Raw genomic sequence first — 26231 nt, forward strand, 5'->3', positions numbered from 1 at the left:
GTCTCATGGTGGCTGAAGATCCTGGGGTGTCAGATGGTCCCACCATACACCTCTCATCCCCCCTCCATCCCATGGATCCCCCTTCCATTCATCCAGTCATCATCCCCAGAACACCAGGTATCACCTCCCAGTGGACAAAACCCATTGAGGAGGTTCTCTTGTGTTTGTAGGACCTACAAAAATGTTGGGAAACACCCCAAAACTGCAGAGTTACCAGCGCCATATTTATGATTGATGAAGTCATACAAGTGCAAAGTTGGGGGGCACCTGGGGAGCGCTGGGGGGCACGGGATGTTAACTCTCCACATATCCTGTTGGGAACCAGCCACCTCCTCAAACCTTAAGGATTCATCCCATGTCATTTATGGGAAATTTGGGCAAAAATACTTAAGGTGATTATTTATGTTTTTTAGCATCCTGGGACTCACACAGACCCCTGGACATATCCATGCCCTTAACTCCATGTACCTCTAAACAAGGAGCTGTCTGGGAAGATGGGGCGGATGTGAGCTCCCCATTCAGCATGTGGCTGGAAATGTTAATTAAATACAGGGCAATAAAACATCTGGAGGGCTGAGAGCTGGGAAGAGCCAGCCAGCACGACCCCCCACAGCTGCCTCCTGCTTTTCCTTGGGAATCTTGGGCAGGGGGGACTGGGGTCACCAGCGATTTTGATGGCACAAAAGCCTTTTCATGAAGTATTTCAGGCAAAGCAACTGAAGAACTTTTGTGGCGCGGAGCAAGGGACTGCCAGGGGGTGGTGTAGTCTGGTGGCCCCAGGGGTTGGGGGTCTGGAGAAGTCTGGAGATTGGGGTTCATGGTCAGGCTGTGGGTGATGGGATGGGACAAAGACAAGGGTTTGGTGATGCTGGATTAAGCCCCATTTGGTGCCACCCCACCAGCCCCGCAAGTGCCTGTCATGGGAGAACGAGCCCACCCTGTAAAAAAGGGTAAAAAGGTTTTTTGGATGAGTCTGTCCTCCAGGCTGGCTGGACCCATCACAGCAGGACCCTGCTCCCAGGGTGGGGAGGGATGGGCATATCCCTCTGAGCATTACCTGGGGGAGGGGACGGGGCACTGGGGTGGACTGGGGTCACTCTGGTGTGGTGAAACGCTTGGGTGGGATGGTGGGCCAGCGTCTCCCTGGTGAGATGTGGGCTCTCCTGATACACAGAGTCACACAAATGGGATATGTGCACCCCGTCAGGACAGGAGTGGTGGAGTGATGGGCACCCTGGGTAGAACGGGTGCACTCAGGGAAGGTGCAGGCAACTGAATAGGATGGGGGACAAGGATGAGAGCTGCCAGAGGTGAGGGGACACCCTGGGACGGATGGGGGGACCCAGGGCATGATGGGGAGACCTGGACAGGGTGCGAGGAGCACAGACGGAATGGAGGAGACCATGAGTAGAGCTGAGAACACTCAGATGTGTCAGAAGTGTCACCCCGCAAGGAATGGGGAGACCACGGGTGGGATGGGAACACTCGGATGGGAGGTGACACCCTGCAAGGGACGAGGCGACCCCAGCTGGGGCACCCTGGACAACGCGGAGGAACCCCGGATGGGATGAGGGCGGTATGGACGGGATGGAGAGAGACAGGACAGGATGGGGTGTCCCCGGACGTGCAGGTAGCCTCGGACGCGGCGGGACCGACCGTCGTCCCGTGGGCGCGCCGTGGGCAGCGGGACCGGTGAGGAGCGGTGCGGGCCCGGCGGGGCGGTGCGAGCCCCTGCCCGGCCCCCGGTGTCGGTTTGCATCCCGGCTCCTCCCCGCCCCGCCGCCCCGCGCATTCCCGACCCTCCGGGCGGTGGCGGCGGCGGTGGCGGGGCCCGGCGGGGCCGGGGCGGGACCCCACGATGCCGCAGCTGGAACCGACGGGGGGAGACGACTTGGGGGCCCCCGACGAGCTCATCGCCTTCCAGGACGAGGGCGAGGAGCAGGACAAGGGCGCGGGGCGCGGCTCGGCCCACGGGGACCTGGACGAGCTCAAGTCCTCCCTGGTCAGCGAGACCGAGAACCGGGGGGGCCCCGGTCCCGTGGTCGGCCCCGGCCCCGAGGTGAGGCGAGGGGTGGCGGGGAGCCGAGGGGAGGCGTCCCCCGCCCGGCCCCGCTCCGCTCACCGCCTCTCCCCGCAGGCGGAGCGGCCCCCGCCGCCCCGGGAAAGTTTCCAGAAGCCGCGGGACTCCCTGGCAGAAGGTACCGGACCCCCTTTCCCGGCGCCCCCCTGCTCCCCGCCCCATCCCCCGGGACCAGACAACGGTTCCCAACTTCTTTGTTTCCGCCCCCGGCTGCGGGCAGGACCCCTTGTGTGAGCCCCCCGTCTCCCCTCCCTGTGTCCTCCAGTCCTCCCCACGATGTCCCCCCACAGTAGTGTCCTCACCCCCCATGTATGTCTCCCCCGTGTCTAGTTCTCTCGTATCCCGCCCGCCGCGTTCCTCTCCTTGGTGTCCTCAACCCCCCCGCTCCCCAAACTCCCCCCTCCATGTCCTCACCCTCGTGTTCTCGGCTCCCCGTGTGTCCATCTGCCTTGTCCCCCCGTTCATCTCCCGTGTCGCCTCCCCCGTATCTGCCCTCCTGTCGTGTCCCCTCTCGCACCCCACTGACCCCAGGTCCCGCCTCCCCGCCCCAGTAACCGGCCCCGGTCGCTTCCCTACGGATAGATCGGTGCCCCCCATGGCTCCACGGAGCAGCCGGGCTCGGGACACCGCCAGGGCTGGGCGTGACCAGCACCGGGAGCCGCCGCCCCCCGGGAGACTCCCGCCATGCAGCCGAGATCCCCCTCCCCAGCCGCAGGGACACCCCCCAGAAGAACCAAGGACACCCCCAGAGGGACCTATTCGGGCCCCTCCCCAGCCCTAGTGGGGATCTCCCAACAGAACCAAGGCTCACCCTAAGGGATTTAAGCACCCCCAGAGGGACCCACCTACGCCCCACAAATGCAGACCACCCTCCACGAGAACCAAGGAATCCCACAAAATGACTCGGGCATCCTCCTCCAAGCTGAGACCCCCAGAAGAACCAGGGGCCTCCCCTAAGGGACTTGGGCACCCCCATGCACCCAGCCTTGCCCCACTTCGTGGGTGCAGCCCCCACCCTTCTGCCTTCTGACCTCCCCCTCTTCCTTCTCTCCCCAGTGGTCAGACGTCAAGATGGGGTTTTTTTTAAGGGCCCCCCCTATCCCGGCTACCCCTTCCTGATGCTCCCTGAGCTGGGCAGCCCCTACCTCGCCAATGGAGCCCTCTCCCCAGGCGGAGCCCGCACAGTAAGTATCCCCCCCAGACCCTCTCCAATCCCCCAGCCCTTACCTCACCTTTTGCGGGTCCTCAGACTACCGGTAAGCCTCACAGCCCCTCCTGCAGGAAAGTGACCTCCTGATGCTTAAGAAAAACCCCAGGAAAATCGGTTTATTTCCTTTATTTTTGGTTCACTTTGCCCCTTTGCGGGGGGGGGGGGGGGGGGGGGGGGGGTTCACTCTGGAGGTCCCGCCCCAAAACCTGACCTTGTTCCCTCTTTTCTCATTTAAAAAGGTTTTAAAGCCGTTAATGGGCCAACATTGGCCGAGGGGGGAGAAGTGATTGAGCAAATTGAGTGAGAGCTGGGGGGGGAGGTGAGAGAGGGGGAACGGCCCTCTCCCCTCAGCAGAGACTCTCGACCCCCAAACCCACTCAACTTCTTGGTCAGCATCCTAAAGTAATTTCAGGGATATAAAGATATTTCAGGAGCATAAGGTGTTCTGTAGGAGGCCCTACAGGGTCATCCTGGGAGGAATTCTCAGCCCTCAGGAGGCCTGAGCCTTCGGGGGGGGGGGGGGGGGGGGGGGGGGTTGGGATGCTGACCCATCCCCCCGGGCAGTGGTACCCACCGAATCCCGGGCTGGAGCACCACACCTCACTCGTGATTGTTTAGGTGTATTTCTTGCTCCAGTAATGCTTTTCCTCATACTATTTTTCCAGATTCATAGGGAGCTGTGTTCCCATGTGGAATGTATATGGGACAATAATATTGTGGCATTTATAATGGTTTGAAATACCGGGATCCAGCTGGTTTTGCGTGGAGAGTTTTCCATATTTTCAGGGTTTTCCTACTTTTGCTTTCCTGGAAGCAACTGGTTGCAGTGGCCGTGAAGTGCAAGTGCCGGGATGGGGAGGGCCGATAAGCTAATTATCCCGATGTTTTGCAGTCGGCTGGATAAAGGTTATATTCCAAATTTGTCACTCTTGGGATTATGAGGTTTTGGGGATGAAGCAGGACTGACCATGATGCCAAACACTGGCAAGGAATCCGAGATAATGAGAAAGGATTGGGGTTGGGGTCAGGCACTAAGGATGATTTAATGAATCCCAGAAAGGGGATTAATTAACAGGGGCTGGAGCTGCCTCCCGGATGTTTTAGAGTGATGACTGGGGTTGGGAAAGCACGGACTGGGGCTGAATTCCGATGGACTGGGGCCTCTGCATGGAACCAAGTTAGTGAGGGGTGTGTGGGGAGGAACTGGGGATGCTGGGGGCAGGTTAGGTGAATTTTGTGGTGCTGCTGGGTGAGGCCCCACTGGGTCCCATGGACACTCATGCCCAGAGAGCAGCAGAGCTCTGTGCCCATCACTAAGCCCCCTTCCATGAGCTCCCATGGTGTGGCAGCACAGGGATCCCCCAAATCCCAGGACCTCATCATGCCAAGTGCAACTGGATGGGCAGTGTCCCTGATCACATATTGGATCCACCTAGGCACAGCATCTCTGATCCTGTACCAGATCCAGCAAGACTTGACATCCTCAATCCCATAACAGAAAAATGGTAGGACAGAGCATCCTTGATCCCAGTCTGGATCCAGCCAGACACAGCATCTTTGATCCTGTACTGGATCTGTTTGGGTGCAGCATCCTCAAAAACCAGATCCCACTGGGCACATGTTTGATCTCGTGTTGGATCTGGCCAGGCTCAGCGTCGTTGATCCTGTTCCTGATCCATCCAGGCACAGCATCCCTGATCCCATATTGAATCCATCTGGGCACAGCATCCTGGATCTGATACTGGGTCCATCCAGGCTCAGCCTCTTGAATCCCATACCGGAGCTGCCTGGGAGCAGAATCCTTGATCCTGTACCAGATCGATCTGAACACAGCATCCCCAATTCCCTACCAGATACATCCAGGCACAGCCTTCTCAATCCTCTGCTGGAAGCAGCTTCCCAATCCTTTCTGGATCCAGCCAGGTGCAGCATCACCTGAGAGCACCAAGATTGCCAAACCCACCTCCCACCCTCATCCCAGGAGGCTCTGGATGAGCCTGGACACGCAGAGCACCAGGGTGGTAGGAGGCACAGGCTGCCTTGGGAGCCATCTTTTCCTTGTTTCCTTTTTTTTACCCCAGTGTTGGAGGAGGATCTGCAGGATCCAGCATCCTGGAGGCCATGGCATCCAGCCTCGTATTTTGCATCCAGGTGCTGTGGATTGAACCGCATGGGAAAGAAAGATTTTGGGAGAAGAAACCCAAACCCCAAATAATCTCCACGGCCAGGAGATGCTCCAAGGAGGTGGCCAGGAAGGTGGTGGATCCTGGGGATGGATGAGTCTACAGATGCCAGGACTGATCTGATAGCCAAACAACTTTTTTGGAACACCGGGCAGGAAAGCAGTGGTTCTGCAGTTTCTCCGCTCCAAAATCTTTAAAAATCTGGGATATCTATGGAAATCTGGGAAATATTTAGAAATCTGGTTACACAGTGCCTTTCCACACTCCAAGCCCGGAGAAGTCCCATCCCTATGCCAGCCCACCAAGCACCAATAGATGGATGCTCCTGCTCTTCAGTCTGTGTGAATTCACTTTGCTCCTGGGTTATTTCCAAATTGGATCCTGGAATCTTGGAAGTGTCTGTGGTCCCCAGTATCACTTTCCTGGCAATTTCTGTCCAGGGAGTATTTTTGGGGATCTACTCTTGATGGTGAATGGATTTGCTGGAAACCATGGCATTACTGTTTGAAGCAGCATTTTAGCTTGGCTTTCTTCATGGGGAGTCAGGAATTGGGGATCTGTGAGGCTGTGTTTGGCTCCTTGGGATAACTCCCAACAACACAAACGTCTCCAAGGTGGGATGGAAAGGAAATGCTCTGGACATGCATGAACTGGATGGATGCAAATCCCTATTGCCTTGATGCTGGAACCATTCCATCAGGATCATCTGGAGTTGATGGGTTTTTATCCCAAGCCCAGAATGAGACAGATCCATACCGGGGAAAAATCTCATCCCAGCATGTTTGTCCTGCTTGGGAAATGGATGGGAACCAGGCACGGTGCTGCCTGAGCCGCAAAGCTGAGACCATGCACAGGATTGGCATTATTCCCAAAAAAAAAAAACCAGTTTAACCCCAGGAATTCGAGTCTGGAGGTGAGGATTTAAATAAATCCAAACCTTCCTCAGGCATGGAATTCCATCCAAACAGCTTTCCCGACGCCATGCCGGTGTAATTAATGCACCTCGGTGTAATTAATGCGCCTCGGCAGGCTGCGATCCCAAAATAAATGAGGGAAAAATCCATAACCTGGGCTTAACCGGCTTTTTTTGTGCCACACCTGTGATCCTGTATCCTGAGGATACAGAGCCATATCTGTCTCCTAAAGAAAATAGATCCTTAACTGCAATGCTGCCAAGGAAAATGATTAAAATACGGATTTTTGGCAGGAAAAAGGGTTGCTCCAAAAACCAGGTCTTGCTGTCAGGTTCTGGTAGAACGTGGAGACTTTTGGCGTTGGGATGTGGATGGAGGTGTTGGAATGGGGGGATTTTTCTGGCGTGGGGGCTCACTCGATGCTCAGCATCCTCAGACCACGGCAGCTCCTCCTTCCTCCTGCACTAATTAGGGATTTTCTGGTTTATTTGGGATTTGCCAATTCCATCAGTGCCACCTTCCTTCCCCACCTGGAACATATTAAGGAAAAACCCTGCTTTTTCACACTTTTTGGCTTGTCCGTGTTGCTCTGTGCAGCTGCTGGGTTGATCCAGTCCTTCCCGGCTCTGAGCCCTCCCCGTGCCTCAGTTTCCCTACTCCCAGACTCTCCCGCCTGCTCTGCAGAGCTGCCGCACACAATGGCCCCTTTATCCCGCTCCTTAATTATGCTCTTCAGCTAATTACCCTGCGGGCGGAGTTTGTAGACCTACAGGAGGTTTCCACTCCCCCCCACACCCCAAATCTCCCTCCTCCCTCCTTTTCTAACACGATTCCCAAATTAAAGCTATGAAGTAAGTGCTCGGGGCGCCTCTGCTCAGCCCTGGGATTGTTCCGGGACTGAGGCGCATTCATCATCCTTCTGGAATTCCCAGCAGCTGCTTTTCATTAGTTTTCCTTCCTTGAAGTCGCTGGCGGGAGCCTGGGAGGGAAGAGGAACCCGAGGGGAAGTGCATGGTGCCCGGTGCATCCTGGATGGAGGAAGAGGAGGGATAAGGGAAGAAGGGTCTGGGACCAGCATCATTTGTGTTGTGTTCTGTCTCTCGGATTTGGGGGGAAAGGGGATGGAGTGTGGGAAGGTTGTCTGAGGGGGAGAGGAAGGGGTGATGTACCCCTTCCCAGTTTGCCTCTTTTTCTTGTGCTTTTTGGCAAGGATTTCACCCCGTGAAATCACCCTGGCGATTCTGGAGCCCTGGGGACACTGCTCAGGGCTCTGGCAGAGGGTAGGGGAGATGGCAGGATGGGGAACTGGCTGAGCTGGTGTCCCGGAGATGTTGCAGCCCCAACGCGATGATGCTCTGGGGAGGCTCCGGAGCAGCGGGATTGCTGCTCCTGCTGGGATCCCCCAGGATGCAAGGAGATGAATGGATTAATTGAGGCTGGGGCCGGGAGCTGCACACAACAGCCTCGGGGCAGCAGCAGGATTCAGGGATTCAGGGCCACTGGGTTTGGGGACGGGGAAGAGGGGGCAGGGACCAGGCACTGAGCCTGTCCTGCCCCATGGCCAAGGGGGCAAGGGGTGCTAGGGGCACCCAAAGGCGAAGGGTACGTGGTGTACTGGTGTAATCCTCATGGGTGGGGAAAGCTCAGGGTGTCCATGAAATGATCGAGTCACCCAGGGGAAGGAGATGTTCAGGTCCTCAGTGGGGGGAGGGTGCTCATGGGTGAGTGAAGCTTGGGATGCTCGGGGCACCCACATGTGCAGGGTGCTTGGCCATCCTGGTGCCAAGGCTGCTCTGGGCTGAGCTCTGTCTCCACTGGTGTCCTGGCAGTGCTCCAGCCTCATCCTGCTGCCTCCTATCCCTCCCATCCTGCCTTCCCTCTCCCACCTTCCTCTGCAGATCTGAGTTCTTCACCAGATGCCACTGGTATCCCCAGGGTGGGGACATGAGATCTGTGGGTGGAGATGAGGTTGTGCAAGTGCCACCATTCCAAGCTCATCCCAAATGGAGGAGTTTTTTACTTATTTTTAATCTCCCAGCCACTTTTTCCACCTTCCCATCCCACCCCCATTGGCATTTCCCATCTGGTATCTGTGGCTGTGTTATGGGAATGGAAAAACATCTGTTGTTAAGGTGTCACAAACCCTCCTTCTCACCTAAAAATCCTTGTCCCCACCTGGTACACCCTTTGCCTTGCCAGTGTCACCCAAAAAAATGCTAAAAAGGGGGCATAGTGATGTCTCTTGCATCACCCCCATATCACCCTTCAGAAATCCTGATGGGAAAATAACTCTTACCAGGAAGTTTTGGAGTTCTTCCTGGGATGTGGGGGATGCAGGAGACCCTCTCCAAAAGTTTCCTGGCTGGAATTTGTCATCCTGGTCTTCATGGGCAACATCTGGAGGAGGTTATTTGGCTGGGAAGCGGATGGATGGTGGGGGTGGGGGAGAGATTTATGTCTCATTCCCTGGGCTATAAATCCAGCTGTAATTGGGATTTTTCCCTTCCCAGTTATCCCAGGGAAGCAGAACGCGGCAGCTGCAGTGTGAGGTTGCAGGACGGGTGATGGGCTCTGTGGGGTTGGGATGCTTCTGAGTTTTCTTCCTGATTTTTGGCGTTGGGGTGCAAAGGACATGCCATCCTGTCTCAGGAGGGTGAGAGGCCAGGTCCCTACTTTCCTCTCTCCTTTCCCCCCCTTCCACCACCCCTTTTTCCCCTAGTTTGGGACTTCCCCCCAATCCCTGTTGGCGCCATCCCCATCTGCAACATCCCTGGGTGCAGCGCCAGACCCTTCTGCCAAGGCAGATTCGAGGATTTCTCCACCTTCTTATGCCCAATCACAAAGTTTTAAGGGACTGGATAATGCATTGAGCCCAGAATCCCCATTTCTCTCAAAAATCCCATCTCCCTGTCACTCCTGGAGCCAAATTCAGGTGTTTTTTTTTCCTAAACAAGCCAGTGACACTGATCAAAGCTGGATCTTAGGATGACATGGGGCTGCAGTGGCCACACGTGGACAAAGATTTTTTGGGCCTCCACTGAACATCCTACAAAACCCCCATTTTCTGCTCTAATGCCTGTCCTGTCTCGCCTGGCATGCTTTGGGGTGAATTTTGGGGGAAAAGGGCTGGAGCAGAGGTAGGAGGGGGAAGGGCTGGGTAAACAGCTGCATCTGTGTAAACAGGCTGGGAATCTGGGGGTCTTTGGAGGGGCTCAGGGGACTTTGCAAAACCCTGGGAATTCAGGCTGGAAAAGGGATTGGCTTGAGGATGGATGACTGGGGGTCTCCATTCCCCACCTCCTGTCCTGGGATAAAAGGATGGATGCTTAAATGTGTAGATGCCTATGGATATCTTCCTGGGTGCTTTCCAGCTCATCTGGAGGGTTTTGGGGATGGGGATGAAGCACTCGCGTGCTGGGATCACCTGGATTTTCTCTATGGTGGCTCCTGCAGTACCATCTCTGGGCTGGAGCCTCTGCAGGCAAAGGGAAAAGCCAGCAAAGGGACTTCTGCCCCAGAGCCTCTGGCAAAATGGTCCCAAACAGACCTTTTCTCTCCCAAAATGAGGCCTGTGAGTAGCAAGCATGAGGCTTTGATCCCAGCAGAGAGGAGCCTGTGCAGGGACAGGGAGCATCAGGAGAAGTGATGGAATATGCAGCACTGGGATGAGTTGCAGAGCCTGGAAAATGGAGCAGTGGGACAGGCAGTGCTGGGATGGGTGATCCTGGGACAGCTGAACATGGTGCATCCAACCTGGAAAACCCACTTCCCTCAAAAATCACATCTCACCCGCATGGCAGTGCTGGGACACACGGTGCTGGGACCAGGACACGGGGACAGGAGATGCTGGGTGATGGAATCCTGGGACACCCTGACAAACTATGCTGGGATATGCAACATCAGCATGTGGAATTGCCAGGATGCGCAATCCTGGGACATGCAGTCCTGAGACACACAGCAGCCACCCCGACGTGGCACACCAGGCTCCACGACGTTGGCATGTGCCACACTGGGACACACAGGCCCAGCCAGGGCTCCTCCAGCGGCACTTTTCCCCCTTCCCAGGGAAGTCTTCACAACTGGGTTGATCCCTGTGCAGAAGAGGAGCGGAAATCCTCTCATGAACGCCCTTAATTGGACATCAGGGGATCAATCCCCTGGCCCCTTTTCTTCCGGGGTCTGGGGGCTCCCAGAGGGATGAGCTCCAGCAGGGAAGGGGTTATCCCTGGTTTTAATTGGCTGGTAAGGAGGACCCAGGACTGGCTCTAATCTCTCTGGAATGTGACCGATTTTCAACTATTTTCTTCTCTTTTTTTTTTTGCTGCTGTTTTGCAGCTCAGATCCCCACATGGGGGGACAGTGGGGGCTGTGTCCCAGCTGGAGCAAAGGGATAGGGAGGAAAAAGAGGGGAGGGGGAGGTCATTTTTCCACATCATCACTGAACCATTCACCAGCTCCCCCTGCTTTGTATAATTTGAAAGAGTCCCCCTTCTTCCTCCCCCTCCCTTCCCCATTCCCTTCCCCAGGCTCCTGAAGTGGCCTCAAAATGAGAATCAGCCTTTTATCCCCCAAACCTTCCCCCACTGCCGTCCCCCCTGCGCCGCCTCCCTGCCTGTCCCAGTCCCCTCGCGCCTTCTCCACTTACAGAGCAGCCCAGAAAGCCCCTTTGTGATGGGGAGGTGGTGGAGGCTGGAGGGGTCAGGGATCCCGTTGAGGTGGGGGGGGCAGCTCCTGCCCTGTCCTGGACACAGTCGCATGGGGACATGGTAAGGGAGCACCGAGGGTCTCATCCAGTGCTCAGAATGTGGGGTCTTGGCTAAGAACAGGTGGGGGGTCCCCAGTGCCACCCCAGTGTGGCTGCAAGCGTGACCATGGAACTGTTGGGACATTTTGGCTGCCCTTACCCTGTGGATCACCTGCATTTGGAGGGTGCATCAAAGCTGCCACTTGGGGAGCAGCTCCTTTCATCCCAGGGCTTGCTGGGTCACAGTGAGCCCATGGGTGACAGTGAACCTGGGAGGACAGTGAGCTGGCAGGTCATGGCCAGCCTACAGGAGATGGTGAGCCTATGGGTGATGTGGGGCTGGCAGGTCAGGGTGAGCCTGGGGTCATGGGGCCACCCACGTTCCAAGCGTGCTCTGGGTGCATGATGTCCCAACTCCCAGCCCCTGCAAGCAGCTGCCAGGGGGTGGATCCAGTCCTGGCATCTGTGGGATTATCCCAGCAGTGCCAAAAGTCTCCCTGTGGGGGCACTGGGAGCATGGTGCTGGAGCATCCTTGTGCCAGGATGGGAATGAGAAGTGGCCCCGTGGCACCTGGATTAGGCAGTGAAGCAGGTTTTTGGGGATCCCCTGTGCCAGCAGCTGTGCAAGTGGTTGGATCATGAGGAATCTTCATCTGCTTAGGGAATTTACAGTGCCAGGGAGTCCTGGGAGAGGGTCCATGGGTACCAGCAGGGTGATGGGATGATGGAGGGTGCTGGGAGGTGTGCTGGAGATGTAGGGGGCTGCTTGGGATGGAGCCATGGGGGATGCTGGGGATGGAGGGTTCCTGGAGGCAGAGGGAGGAGAATGAAGGTGCGGGGAGGGGTACTGGAAACACAGGGACAGGTTATCAGAAATGCAGCTGGAGATACTGGAAATGGAGGGAGAGTACTGGAGGTGCAGGCGGGGATGCAGGGTTGATATGGGGTGCAGGAGGGGCATGCTGGAGACGGGACAGCCAGAGGTGCTGCAGGGGGCACATGGGACACTTTGGGGGTGATAGGAGGCCATGTAAGGGGAGGAGGAACCCCTCAGCCCTGGAAGAGTTCGTGCCTCCCCCAGACTCCTCCTGGGTTTTTCTTCCAGCTGCCTCAGCCTCAGCTCAGGAAGGTCTGTATTTGGGGAAATTCCTACAGGCAGCTGCTCCAGCCACATTCCCAAATTCTTGAGCCCTGGCATCTCCAGGGACGCTCCCTCCTGCTGTCTTCAGGAAATGCCTCTGTCCCCTCAAACACTGCGCAAAGCACCTTTCTTGGAGGGTGCCAGGGAGACACCCCAGTGTCACAGCAGGATGTTAACCCAGAAAGGGAGACCGGGAGACACCCCCCCCCCCCCCCCCCCAAAACCTGACACCAGGCATGGGTTGGGGTGTACTCAGCTGAGTATGCAGGCAAGGCTGGGGAATATTTTGCGGTCAGAGGGTTGTTTCAGAGCTAGGGAATACTGTGGGACTGGGGGGAAGTTTTGGGGATGGGGAATCTTTTGGGGATAGGGTTTTTTTGGAGGGCTGTAGCAATGTTTTAGGGCTGGGTGGGATGTTTCAGGGTTGGGGGTACTTTGCGGCTGAGGGGTGTTTTGGGGTCAGAGGGTGTTTGAGGGCAGGGTGGGGTGATTTGGAGCTGGGGGGAAGTTTCAGGACTGGTGCACTTTAGTGGAACAGGGGTTTTTTAGGGCCAGGGGTGTCCAAGGTCTTTGGAGGGCATCATACCATCCCTCCCGCAGTACCTGCAGATGAAGTGGCCACTGCTGGATGTGCCGACTGGGGCCACGCTGAAGGACAATCGCTCGCCCTCACCTGCCCACCTGGTAAGAGCAGCACCTATGCATGGGGTGGTGGGTTCCCAGCACACCCATAATCCTAGCAGTCGGGGAGTTTGGGGGTGGTTTGGGCTGGGAGGGATCTTAAAGACCGAAGGGGCACAATCCTGCCGTGGGCAGGAGCACCTTCCACTGGACCAGGTTGCTCCAAGCTGCCTGGAGCTGTTCTAGGGATGGGGCACCCATGGGTGGTGATGCTGCCCCACTGCCTACGGGGGTGTTTCTGGAGGGTGGCTGCAGGTCCCCTGCCACCTGCTCTCCCCACAGTCCAACAAGGTCCCAGTGGTGCAGCACGCCCATCATATGCACCCGCTGACGCCGCTCATCACCTACAGCAACGAGCCCTTCCCACCAGGATCTCCACCCAGCCACCTCTCCCCAGAGATTGACCCCAAGACAGGTGAGCTGGGGCTGGAGGACACCAGCTTGTTGGGGGGAAGCCAAACCAGAGGTTTGGGGGAGCAGAGGGAACAGGGTGGTGCAGGGCATGTGCTGGGAATAGGGGGCTCTCCCTTAGTTGCTGCCTCTGCCTCCCAGGTGGTCTCAACCCAGTTTCTGGGAGGTGGCTGGGGGTGCAGCCAGGTTCCAGGGGGGTCCTTGCCCAGCAACAGGTCAGGTTGGGATGTGTGGATCCCCCCAGGGCTCTGCAGTGGCTGTTTCAGCTCTGCCTAGCCTGGGGTGATGGGTGCTGTGGGAGATGGCTACTCCAAGAAGTGTGCTGGGAGGGAAATGGGGTACTCAAAGGAAAGGTGCTGGAGGGCCCCTGTTCTGACTTCCCTCCTTGCTCCCTCTGCCCCTCACAGGGATCCCACGGCCACCGCACCCCCCCGAGCTGCCCCCCTATTACCCGCTGTCGCCAGGAGCTGTGGGGCAGCTCCCACACCCGCTGGGCTGGCTCGTGCCACAGTAAGGATGGACTGACCCTGGCATGGGGTCCCTGGGGATCTTGGGAGCCCTACTGCTGAGTTGAGATCCTTCTTCTCCTGCTCATCTTCCTCCCATTTAATCCACTTTTCCTGGAAGCTCTGCAGGATGCTGCAGGCTCTTGTGGAGGGTGGGAAGGGAGGGACTCCCTACTGCTGGAAAATTTGGGAATCTTGCAGATGGAAATCAGCTGAAGACCAGTCCAAGGGTGCCCATTAACTGGAAAGGGATAGGTTTTTTCCCCTGAAACTTGTGTTTTTGTAGGCAAGGACAGCCTGTGTACTCCATTCCGGCTGGTGGCTTCCGGCACCCATATCCAGCCCTTGCCATGAATGCCTCCATGTCCAGGTGGGTCTTGGAGGGGGAGGGACCCTCATGGGCACCCCAGAGCTGGTGCTGGGTTTTGGGACACTTCACTGCACACAGAGCATGGGCACAGACTAGTCCCAGGAGATCAGGGTGGTCTTGGCTGAAAATGCCCCCAGAGGCCATGGTTGGTCCTCACGGGTGAAGGAATGGGACATCCCATGGGCTCAGGGCATCACTTGGGCTGGATCAGTCTTACCATCTCAAAGCTGGGGTGGGATCTGGGGGTTTTCAGGTGCACTCAAGGTCTCCAGCATGGCTTTGGGTAGTACAGCATGGATTTGGGGTTTGCAGAGCAGATTTGGCGTTTCTAGGGTGGATTGGGGTAGCATTGTTTTGGGGTTTCCAGTGTGCATTTGGGATTCCAGCATGTTCTCAGGGTTTCCAACTCAACTGGTTTGAGGCAAGTGATTTATCAGCCCAGGAGGTTCTCTGGGGGAGTCTTTGGCTGCCCGTGGGGAGGTGACTGCCCCTCTTATCCTCTCCCCGCGCTGCAGTTTGATGTCCAGCCGCTTCTCCCCACACATGGTCCCACCGCCCACGCACGGACTACACCCCTCAGGCATCCCACACCCCACCATCGTGTCACCCATTGTCAAGCAGGAGCCCTCGCAGCCCAGCGCCAGCCCTGGAGGCAGCTCGTGAGTGGGGGCCGGGTCAGCTGTGGGGATGGGAGCTTATCCTGGGGGTCCTGACCCCGGTCCCACACCTTGCAGGAAATCCCCTGTGGCAGTAAAGAAGGAGGAGGAGAAGAAGCCCCACATCAAGAAGCCTCTCAATGCCTTCATGCTGTACATGAAGGAGATGAGGGCCAAGGTGGTGGCTGAGTGCACGCTGAAGGAGAGCGCTGCCATCAACCAGATCCTGGGCCGGCGGGTATGGTGGGGATCCGCCCATCAGGGACCCTTCAGACCCCCTGGCTTCACTTCTCCCCATGGATCAGACCTGGGTCATTGCCAGCCCAGGGAGGTGGTGGTGACCTGGGTGGCACTGGGATGGGGAGGGATGGAGCTCTGCAGCCCAGGGCAGCAGGTCCTCAGGGTCAGCAGTGTGGATTCAGGGATTCCAGCCAGCTTTGGGGTTTCCAATGTGTGGCTTTGAGGTGTCCAGCATGGCTCTGGGTGTCCTAGCCTGTATTCAGTGTTTCTGGTGTGCATTTGGGGTCTCTAGCCTGGCTCTGGGGTCTCCAGTGTGGATGTGGGGTTCCCAGCCTGGCTATGGGGTTTCCAGAGTGGCTGTGGGTTCTCCAGCATGCTCTTCCCCACAGTGGCACTCACTGTCACGGGAGGAGCAGGCCAAGTACTATGAGCTGGCACGGAAGGAGCGGCAGCTGCACTCACAGCTCTACCCGACCTGGTCGGCGCGGGACAACTACGTATGTGTGGTTCCTGCCCCCAGCCCCCACCCCTTCCCAGGGTCTGTCTGGTGGGAGAGGGCTGGCTGCACTCGGGGGACAGTGTTTGGGGTGCTGGGGGCAGTGGGTGATGATGCTGAGTCCCTGCAGATGCTCTGGAGTACTGCCAGCCCTGTTTACCCACACAGCATCCCCCACCGTGGTCAAAAGTCACAGAAGGACCTGAAATCTTCTTTTCCAGGGCAAGAAAAAGAAACGAAAGCGCGAGAAGTTGGCACAGCAGCAGCAAAGCCACGACTCGGACAGTGAGTACCCCCCCTCTGCTTCCCCCTGCGCTGGGTTCCAGCCCTCACGCTGTGCCTGTCCCTCCAGGCTCCCTGCCCTCCAAGAGCAAGAAGCCGTGTGTGCCGTACCTGCCGGCCGAGAAGCCGTGCACCAGCCCGGCCTCGTCCCACGGCAGCATGCTGGACTCGCCGGCCACACCATCAGCAGCGCTGGCTTCACCGGCTGCGCCGGCTGCCACCCACTCAGAGCAGGCTCAGCCGCTCTCGCTCACCACCAAGCCCGAGGCCAGGGCTCAGCTCGCCGTGCATTCCACCATCCTCACCAGCAAAGCCTCCTCCTCCTCCTTCTCCTCTTCCTCCTCCTCCAGCCTCAGCAGCCTGCCCTCACTCCTCTCCAGACCCATTCCCTTTGCCTCAGTGACCCCCACGGCTCTCCTGTCCCCTCCTGGCTCCATCCCGGCCACCCTGGCTGTGCTGCAGACACAGCCCCTCTCCCTGGTCACTAAACCTGCTGACTAAGGGACAAGCCTTGCTCCCCCTCCGTTCCCCATCCCCTCCCTACTGTACATTGCAGAAGCCACAATCAAGATTCAAACGCAGCCAAAACCATTATTGGTCAATATTTGACCCTTTCTGAACTCTTTGGAGGCAGACTCTGGAGGAAGGAGGCTCTGGAGGAAGAGCTGCTGCCAGCAGTCAACCTAAAGACTTTTTATTAAAAAAAGGGAAAAAAATGAAAAAAAATAATGCAATAGACCCTCCACAAGCTGCCAACGATGGGAATCTCTGTGGGATGAGCTGAGTGCCCATCACTTCTGTGGGGCACAAGGATGAAACCCGCATGGTGATGCCAGCACCAAACACAGCAGGTGTTGACTGGAACTGTCACTCCATCCCAAATTCAGGAGCAGGAATGCCTCCAGCTGCTCCCAAATCCTCCCGGCCTGCTGCCATCCCCAGCTCTCTCCTGGCAAGCAGCTGGATCCTCCCCCAGCGATGCTGCTTTGTCGGTGCTGCTCCTGCCTGCAGTTGTGCTAGGGTGGGCAGGGTCTGGGGCTCAGCCCTGGGAGGGGTTGTGTTTTTAACACTTCAAAATCCTGTTATTTTTCACAAAAGGAAATAAAACTACAGCTGCAATTCACTGTGTGTGGTCTGTGGGGGAAGCACTTGCTATTTATCCATTGCCGCCTTCCTGAGAAACACCTCGGGATGGAACTCCAGTCCTGCTCCTGGGGTGCAGCATCCCCTCTTGTCAATGGGCATAGGGGGATTTTGGAGTGTCCATCAACAGCATACAGTTTGCTGGAGTTATCCAGGCATCCGGACATGGGGGGTTTGGGTGAACAAGTGCCTGAGAAGCCAGGGGGTGGGAGTTACTGGTGTGTACTGGGTCCTCTGAGCCTGCTTCTTCCAAACCAGGGATTAAAAGATTGGGATGAAAAAGGACCAGCAGATAACCAATTCAATGGATTTTCAACCCATTTGGAGTCCTCAGTCAGTTCAATATTTGGGCGTATCAGGACTCTTCCCTCTCCTTGTATTTTAACAGGAGAAAAACCTCATTTTTTTCCCCTGGAATTTACAGTTTTGTTTCTGTTACAGACTGACTTGGAGCTGCACCTGCCTGGAGACAGTTTATGGGGTTCACAGTCCTGTTCCATTCCCCTCTAGAATTTCCTGCCCTGTTCCTATCTCCCAGGCGCAGCCTGGCTGCTCTCTACCTGCCCTGCTCCTGCATTTTGGGGACTTCAGTGTCCCCCAGTTCCCAGGCATGGCAATGGCAACATCCCAACCATCTCTGATGGGTGAGGCCATCCTATAGCTACTGGGTCTGGTGGGATTTTGGTGCATTTGGGGGATCAATGACACTTTTTCCTCCTGTTGTGATATTTCTCTTCTTCTATGCAGTGCTGAGAAGCCACCAGGGAAGTGTTTTTAAGGAAGTGGAGCAGCAGCAGTCACCTGTCTGCAAGTGGAGGGGAAAGGGAACTTCATGGTGACAAAGGAGGCTCTACCTGTGTTTTGTAGAGGTGCGAGATGTTGGCATCCACATCTGAGACCTGGATTTGAGGATTTTCATATCAGAGCTGGGCAGAACTACAGAATCTCACCCCTGAACCAGGCCCCAGCTATGGGTGCTGACATGAGCCCTTGGCTGAGCCCTGGGGACACAACTGGGGCCAGCGCCAGCTCCCAAAACCTTGTGAAAGCTCCTGATGCCTTTGCAAGCAGCAGTGGGACCTCCAGCAGGAGCATGGCTTCTCCATCCAGCTCAGGACCATCCTGTGAATAGCTGAAATTCCCAGTTTGGAGCATCCCAGATCTCCCAGAGTCAAGCTGGGAGCCATGAGTGCAGCTCATGCCACTGTTTGGTGTCACTGAATCCTCCAAGTGCCCAGAGCATCCTTACTGTGGTCACACCCAAGACAACCCCAAATTTGGGAGGTGTTTCCATTCCACCCTCCACATTACTTACATTTCTTGCTTTCAAAGAAAAAAAACTTGTGTAAATTCTGGAGCATGATTACTCCTCGGGAGCGCCCAGGAGGAGCAGCCACATGTCACACAGTTGTGTGACCACTGGGGCAGAGGGGATTACGGTGTCACCCAAAATGTGCATGGCTGTGGCTTGAAAAGAGGCAAAACAGAGTTTTTTGAGAGAAACTGTTCCAAGAAACTGGTTTTGGTGAGGAACGCCTGGATGACATGTGGCTCCGCTCTCCCCAGCACCAGGAGCAGGCTGCAGACAAACAGCTCCTTGAACTGGATTTCATGGGACATTACAGGCATGGAAAGACTTGTCACAAGAATTAGATCTGAACCAGAGCCAGACAGCTTCAAACAGATGTTAGGCTTCAGCAGTAGAATATTCCTTTGTTTTACTCCGTGTTTTCCCATACGGAAAAGGAACATCTGTTCCAAAGCTTTCATGGTGCTCTGGAACTGAGATGGGATAGGATTATCCTTGCCAGAAGCAATTGGTCACCAAAACCTCCTGGCCTCGCTGCTCCTAGGGAAGAAGGTGAGACCAGGGATGCATTGCTCCAGTCCTGGATGAACCCACTGGAGCTGTTGTGGTGGAACAGATAATGGGATCAATATATCCATCATGCTTGCAGCAATACAGCTGGATAAATATACTCAATTCAGAGTGGTTGTCCATGGAAAATGGGTCCTTTTGGATTTTATTTGTCCTCTGGAATACTTCTACAGGAGGGAATGGATTGGAGCAAGTTGTTCTTTAACCTTGGATTAGAAGAACAAGAACAATCTTGGAAGGGTTCTTAACCTTTCCAACCTAAACCATTCCATGATTCTAGAAGAGGAAAACTGGGGTTTATCTTTGTTGTAGGAAAAAACTAGATATCCAGCATATTTCTGTTTGAGACGGTGTGACCAGGAGGTCTGGTGGCTCCACTGCTCAGATTTGGACACGTTTTAGGTGATGTTTCTCATTATTTAAGCTGTCCTCAGAGCCAGAAGGTGAAATGGAGTCAGGCAGTCCAGGATGTAGGATTCCTGGGATACTCCCCAGTAGTGTTTGGCTCTCTGGACGTGCTTGAAGGGGATCCAAGTGAACTGGAGAAGGACTTGGGACAAGGGCTGGAGGGACAGGACAAAGGATATTGGCTTCCTACTGCCAGAGCATAGGGTTAGATGGGATTTTGGGAAGAAATCCTTCCCTGGGAGGGGGGTAGGGCCCTGGCACAGGGTGCGCAGAGAAGTTGTCGCTGCCCCTGGATCCCTGGAAATGCCCAACATCAGGTTGGACAGGGCTGGGAGCAACCTGGGGTAGTGGAAGGTATCCCTGCCCATGGCAGGGGTGGGACTGGGTCGTCCTTGAAGTCCCTTCTAACCCAAAATGTTACAAGATTGCATTTTTCACACCTGCACCAAGGCCCCACAGTTTTGCAGCACAAGGCCCCAAGGTCCCCCAAGAAATGAGGCACTGCCACTGCCCACGCCTTGGTCCTGCTTTGTAGGTGATTGGCTTTTCACAGGGTGTATCCCAGTCCCATCCAGAGAAAGGGAAAAGGCCAGGAGGGGATACAATGGAGTGTAAGCAGCAGAGGGAAGGGATAGCACGGTGTGAGCGAGGTGGGACAGCTGGATCCTGCCGGAGCTGAGAGGCACTGAACAGCTGGAAGAGGGGCCAGCATGCTTGTGATGGCCCCCCAATGGGGCACGGCCATGCAGGGAGCTCAGAGCATCCAGGTTGATGAAGGAGCTGGGACTGGAAATGAGCATCTGTGTCCTTGGTAACTCACAGACACCATCACTACTGCCCTCCCCAGAGCAAAACAAAGCTCAGGCAGTGCCTGGTGTCTCTGCCTGGGGTTGGTCCAGGTGAGGAGCTGCCACAGAGCTGTGTTTGGGGTGGAACTGGCTGCTCCATCCCTGGGAGTGCCCAAGGCCAGCTTTGGACAGGGCTTGGAGGGAGCTGGGGCAGTAGAAGGTGTCCTTTAAGATTCCATCCAGCCCAAATCATTCCCTGATTCCACGAAAAAGGGTCGAAAACTTTCAACAAGTGGCACGGGCCCCCCTCAGCCACAGCCCCACGGGGTTCATTGCCAGGAGCTGGCAGAGCGTCGTTAAGGGCACCTTGGGAGCATCTGGGAGCCAGCTTGGAGCTTTTCCAGCTGCTTTCTGGACTCGGGATTACTTCTGTCACCTCTGCCCGATTGCTTAATTGCAGCCACTTTCCCGCCCTCCCTTCCCCAGTCCTTCCTCCTGCCCCCCTGCAGGCTGGCCAGGCACTAATTGAAAAGCCTAATGAGGTCCCAGGGGTCTCCTGCAGAGATGGAGCTAATTAGGGGCTCCACCACGAACACCGAGGTTTCTTCCAACCCCTTTTTTTTCGGGGACTGGAGGGGAGGGTGCATCAGATGTCCTGTTATCCCACTCTGCACCGGGGTATGGCTGGTGTTCTACATTCTCCGGGCACATGCCAAAGCAGCTGGTGCAGAGGCAGTAGCTACACTTAATACATTTTAATTAGCATCATTAAATTCTTCCATTTGCTAATTGTTTCTCCTTTTGATCCTTTATCCTGACCAGATTAGCCTTCAGGGGGAAGGGGCGGGATGGGGGATACAGACATGTTGGACGAGGTGAGGACTTTATTATCTTGACACCATACCTTGGGACACCATATTAAAACACCCCAATTAGTATTAATTAAGGGCATATTTGTGCATCCAGCCTGCTTTTTGGCTGGTGGCTATTGTCAGAAAGAGTTATCCCCAAAAGGTGAAACCACAAGAATTTATGAGAATAGATGACCCCTGTCCAGAGATACCCTAAAACTGGAATGTAGAGTTGCTGTTCAGCTGTTAACATGCTCAGGTGTAAGGATGTCCTGTGCAGGGCCAGGAGCTGGACTCCACGGTCCTTGTGGGTCCCTTCCAGCCTGGGATATTCTATTAATCCATGATCCAGGACCAGTAGCTTCCAACACATTGTCTTGGGCCATGTTGTGAGGGATGTGAGGTGAAGGGAGGGTGAAGTGAGGTGAGGTCACTGGGCCTCTTTATCTTGTTTAATCCCAACAGAAGTGTTGGGTCCTGGTGCAAGCCACTGGGCTCTGGGCTGCTGTCAGCTTCATCAATGGTATTTTGGGCAGAATTCCATTCCCAGAGGCATTGTTGTAACTTGGCCTCTGCTCAGTCACTCTTGACTTCCAGGGGGTGAGTGAAAGCTGAGTATGAGAAACAGCCTCAATTCTCTGTTTGAATCCCCAAAAAGCATTGGGCCAACTGTTCTCATCTCCTTGGAAAGGCTGGCACAGGCAGAGCTGAGCAGCAGGGATTGTTGGAGTGTGTTGAATTGAACTGAGATTCCCCAGAGACTGGGGGGAAAAACGAGAGAAGAAAATCTACCACATCTTCTGCCACACTCCAAGACAGGATTATTTCCCAGTTATTCCCTAATCACCATGTGGGACTCCGTTGGTTTCCATGTGATGTTTTTCCTTTGTTTTAGGGTTAAATGGAGCAACTGGAGCAGGCAATGCAGCCATGAAAGATTGTGATTCCTGCTGGAGACAGTGAAATTTCACTGCCTGGCTTTGGAGCCATGTGATGGATCAAATACCATGGAACAGCACAAATGACCCAGGGGGGTTACACACAAAGAAGTTCATCCTGGCTGCAGACAGAGGCAAACCCATTGATCTAAAAGGAACTATCCAGGGCCATGCTGGATGGGGCTGGGAACACCTATGATAGTGGAAGGTGTCCCTTCCCATGTCCCAGGATGGGCTTTACAAGTCCCTTCCAAGCCAAATTGCTCTGTGATTCCGTGATTCCATGGATATTTGGTCTAGAGAAGGGAGATTTAACAGTCTAAACCAGATAAACAGAAAGAAGTGAACAGTCCTGGGTGCCTGCTGACAGGCACAAGGCAATTTCCTGCTGCTGCTGGAGATTGCTGTTGTCGTACAGGGCATGCCTACTTGGGCCAGGAAAGAAAAACAACAGGTTATCCAGAAAAATGAAAAAGTATCTGAAAAATAACAGGTCATTTAAAAAATCAAATAAAATCCGAAAAATAACAGGGTTATTTAAAAAAAAAAAAAAAACAACAAACCACCAGGTTATCCAAAACCAGCAGGTTATCCAAACCAAGCTGTCCTGGAGCAAAGGAAAGGAAAGCAGCCCTGATTTCCTGCCTCTTGCCCCCCAGCCTCACCCACTCCAGAGCCGGGAGTGCAGTCCTAGCACCAGTCTGGGGATGCAGTCACTAGCTCTCTCACTAACTCGCCACCCTGGGCTCTCGGGGCCGAGACACAGACCCCAAGCCCGCAGGTTTTACCCCAAAACGCGGCTGTGACTGCACAGGGGCCAGGCTGCGAGGACCTCACGCCCGCCAGGGGGCACCAACCGCATCCCGATGGGGCTCCGGCCGCCCCAAGCCCCACCCCAGCCGAACAAGCCACGCCCACCGGGCGACCACACCCATATCCCCTCCTCATCGCGAGCCCCGCCTCTTCACGGCCCCAGTCTCGCCCAAAGACTCAAGTCCCGCCCCATCCCGTTCAGTCTCCGCCCCCACGCCCGTTCTCGCTCCCTCCCCACCTCTGCCCGCTCTCGCGGGATCCGTGCCCGGAAGTGGTAACTGCGGGTCGAACCGGCGCTGAGGGGTCTGCCCGCCATGGAGGCGCCGCGGTCGGTGCTGCTGCTCCTGGGGCTCCTGGGGCTCCTGCTGCTCCTGGGGCTCCGCGCGGCGGGTGAGGGGCTGCTGGCACACTGGCAGGGGGCCCTGGGAGGGTTCGCGGAGGGCCAGCGGACTTTAGGGCTATGGCAGGGGCGGGAGAGCGTAGTGAAGCGCTTGGGCCGGTGGTGGGTCGGGCACCGTACTTGGTTTGCGGGGCTTCCTCTGCCCTTGGGGCCCTCCTGCGGGAGGGGTTGCTTTTGGGGTCCAGAGCTTCTCCCTTCCCCCGGAGGTCCTTCCTCTCCCTTGAGGTTATCTTCTTCCTCTGCTCCTGCCTGCCCCCGTGGACTCCCCCTACTCCTGTGGCGTTTCCCCTCTTCCCCCAGCGGTTCCACCGTCTCTCTTGGGGGATTTCCCCTCTGCTCTCCAGCTCTCTGCCCCCCCCCAGTGCCGACTGAGTGTGCTCCCCGTGCTTGCCCACAGCAGAAACCCCGCAAATGCATACCGGCAAATCTTCCACAGCGCCTGAGGCAGCCGAGACCCCTGGAGCAGCTGACAACCAGGAACACACGAGCCTAGAGAACAAAAACGAGGGGAAGGATAACTCCAACAATGGCGACTCCCAAACACATCTGAGTGAAAGGACCAGGGTGGATGATGAGCAGAAGACAAACGAGGGGCAGAAGGACAGCAGTCTGACTGGAAATGGTGGCAATGAGAAGAGGAATAATGAGTCACAGAAAGGCAGCAGTGCAGGGGCTGCTCAGAATGGCCAAGGTGCAAATGAGTCTGGTGAAAGCAGCAGTGCTGTAGGTGGGGGACAGGGAGATAAAGGCCAGAACAGCAGCAAAGGTAGCCCAGGCAGCATAGGCAGTGGTGACCAGGGCAGTACAGGGACCAGCACTAGTGGCCAGGGCAACCCAAGCAGCGACACTGGTGGCCAGGGCAGCCCAAGCAGCGACACTGTTGTCCAGGGCAGTACAGGAACCAGCACTGGTGGCCAGGGCAGCCCAAGCAGTGACACTAGTGGCCAGGGCAGTACAGGCACCAGCACTAGTCGCCAGGGCAGCACAGACACCAGCACTGGTGGCCAGATTGGCAGCCACAACAGCAACAATGAGCAGAGCAAAGACCAGAACAGCAATGTAAACCAGAACAGCCAGGATGGTAGCCAGGCAGGCAGCCCTGGGAAGGAGGCCACTAAGGAGAACAGCAGTGAGAAAAACAAGGCTGGCACTGGCAAGAGCAGCAATGACAAGGGCAGTGAAAACACAAATGGCAGCAACACTCAGGACAGCACGAACAATGACCAGGGCAGCAGTGACATGAACAGGGCTGGCACCCAGGGCAGTGAGGCCAGGAATGGGCACACAAATGGGGGTACCAGCCAAGGCAGCAGCAGTGGGCAGCAGGCCCAGCCTGAGAGCCAGGGCACTGCTGGTGGAAAGCAGCCTCAGAGCCAGGACAATCCAGAGAACTCCCAGGAGGACCAAAGCCCCGTGGCACACTCCACTGTGGAGGGCGACAGCTTTCTGGAAAATGAAGAAAACACCGCAGAGGACCTGGCCGATGCTGAGGAGGGCAGGGACACCTCTTTGGGTCAGGACAGAGAGAAGAGTGTTCCCTCCCTGCCCAGGGCCCACTCAGAGAGCAGCCACTTCTTTGCCTACCTGGTGACCACAGCTGTCATCATCGCAGCCCTGTACGTGGCCTACCACAACAAACGGAAGGTGAGTTGCCCTGCTAAAGCCCTGAGGGCTGGGACTGGGACCCGGCTGGTTTCTCACCCGTGTCTCGTAGTTTGGTTCATGTTCATGTGGTCCCACAGCAGTGGGAGGGAAAGGGGTCAGATCTGGTGGAAACTGGATATTCTCAGCTCTGCTGCTGATTTTCAGCCAAGAGGTGAAAACATGAAGGGGTGTAAGATCCCTACATCCTACTGACAGTTTTCTGTAGCAGGTTGCACAAGATTTGGGTTGTTTTACCTCACATAAAGCTGTTTTTGAGGGAGGAGAAGGAAAACAAATTCTGACTGTTTGCTGCTTGTTGAGCAAACTTTATTATCCATCTTAGCTGGGGTCGAATACTGGCATTTACATATTTCAAGTGCTTGGTCACAGGAAAAGGGTTGTAGGAGCAGGTGAATGAAAAACCACAGGTGACCTGTGTTGGAAGCTGCCATTACACTCACCCTGTCTCCATTTTTCTCTCTCCAAAGATTATTGCTTTTGCTCTGGAAGGGAAAAGATCAAAAACTGGTCGACGGCCCAAATCTGGTGATTATCAGAGACTGGATCAAAAGGTGAGACCCAGCCCAAAGTGCAGGTGTGTGTTGGAAATAGAAAATATTGGCCTTTTGCATTAGGAAGGATCCCAAAGCCCCAACTCAGTCAATTTGGGAAAGCACAGTTTGGTGTTGAAACAGGATTTTGCCCGGAAGTGGAAAAAGTAAGACTGAGAATTGCTGGCAGAGCTGACCCAGGGCACAGGTGGAACAGTCTCGAGCTGTGCTGTGCTGAACGGCTTTGTCACTGATCCAAATGACTTGTCAGAGAGGATTTTAGTGAGAGAAGGATAGGATTTGTGGAGAAATTCCTTTCTTCTCTCCCTTGAAACCTTTTTCCACCTCTTGCCCTTCAAGACAGATGTGTCTGTAGTTATTTTCTGCTATAGAAAGAGGAAAGGTAGGAAAACAAAGACAGGAGCTCGTGTTTGCTTTGGGAACTTCTCAGCTCTCTCAAGCCTGGACAGAGCAGCAGGTAATTTTGAGCTTTGAGGTAGTTCCAACCTTTCTTTTTGCCTTTCCAGATCTAGATTCCTCCTCTTCAGATGATGACGGATGCTGATGGGAATGCAGTGCTGCCACAGTTGGATTTTAATCCATGGGAAGGAGGGAAAATGCTTTTTTTTTTGCACCTGCACCTTGATAAAACCTCTCACATCCCTAAATTGCTCCTTTCCCAGCTGCCTTGTTTTTCCCCTGGGCGTCTGGCTGCCGGAAAAGCCAGTCCCAGAACTGCACACCCAGAACTTCTGTGTCCCAATGCAATGGAATTTGCTGTTTGCTGGACTGACCCCTCCTTTAGAGGGGGAAATTATGGATCTGCTGCACAATGAGCCATGGGACTGTCCCTTTCCTGGGAGCGAAGCTGCCTTGGTCTCCTCTGTCTGTTGGGTTTGGTA

The 26231-nt window shown here is 55.5% G+C and overlaps 2 protein-coding genes across 3 annotated transcripts; both read left to right on the forward strand.

The window, feature by feature from the left end:
- The first annotated feature begins 1774 nt into the window (after positions 1–1774).
- On the forward strand, positions 1775–16415 carry TCF7L1 (transcription factor 7 like 1). The gene is made up of 12 exons (XM_062510519.1): positions 1775–2059; positions 2138–2198; positions 3137–3264; positions 12873–12956; positions 13236–13368; positions 13772–13874; positions 14157–14240; positions 14756–14899; positions 14975–15134; positions 15526–15633; positions 15854–15917; positions 15985–16415. Exons 1-12 carry the CDS (start codon positions 1859–1861, stop codon positions 16413–16415), a joined length of 1701 nt encoding a protein of 566 aa, XP_062366503.1. The 5' UTR covers positions 1775–1858.
- Positions 16416–22937: 6522 nt separating this feature from the next.
- Positions 22938–26001, forward strand: TGOLN2 (trans-golgi network protein 2). Of its 2 annotated transcripts, none has more exons than XM_062510494.1 (4): positions 22938–23124; positions 23532–24778; positions 25267–25350; positions 25857–26001. In XM_062510494.1, the coding sequence occupies exons 1-4, from the start codon at positions 23049–23051 to the stop codon at positions 25860–25862; spliced, it is 1413 nt and encodes a 470-aa protein (XP_062366478.1). In that variant the 5' UTR covers positions 22938–23048; the 3' UTR covers positions 25863–26001. The 2 variants fall into 2 exon arrangements, with proteins under 2 accessions (XP_062366478.1, XP_062366479.1); XM_062510495.1 differs by having other exon boundaries at positions 22939–23124; positions 23571–24778.
- The last annotated feature ends 230 nt before the right edge of the window (positions 26002–26231 follow it).

The sequence above is a fragment of the Cinclus cinclus genome, chromosome 29 (assembly GCF_963662255.1).
Source record: "Cinclus cinclus chromosome 29, bCinCin1.1, whole genome shotgun sequence".
Lineage (NCBI taxonomy): Eukaryota > Metazoa > Chordata > Aves > Passeriformes > Cinclidae > Cinclus > Cinclus cinclus.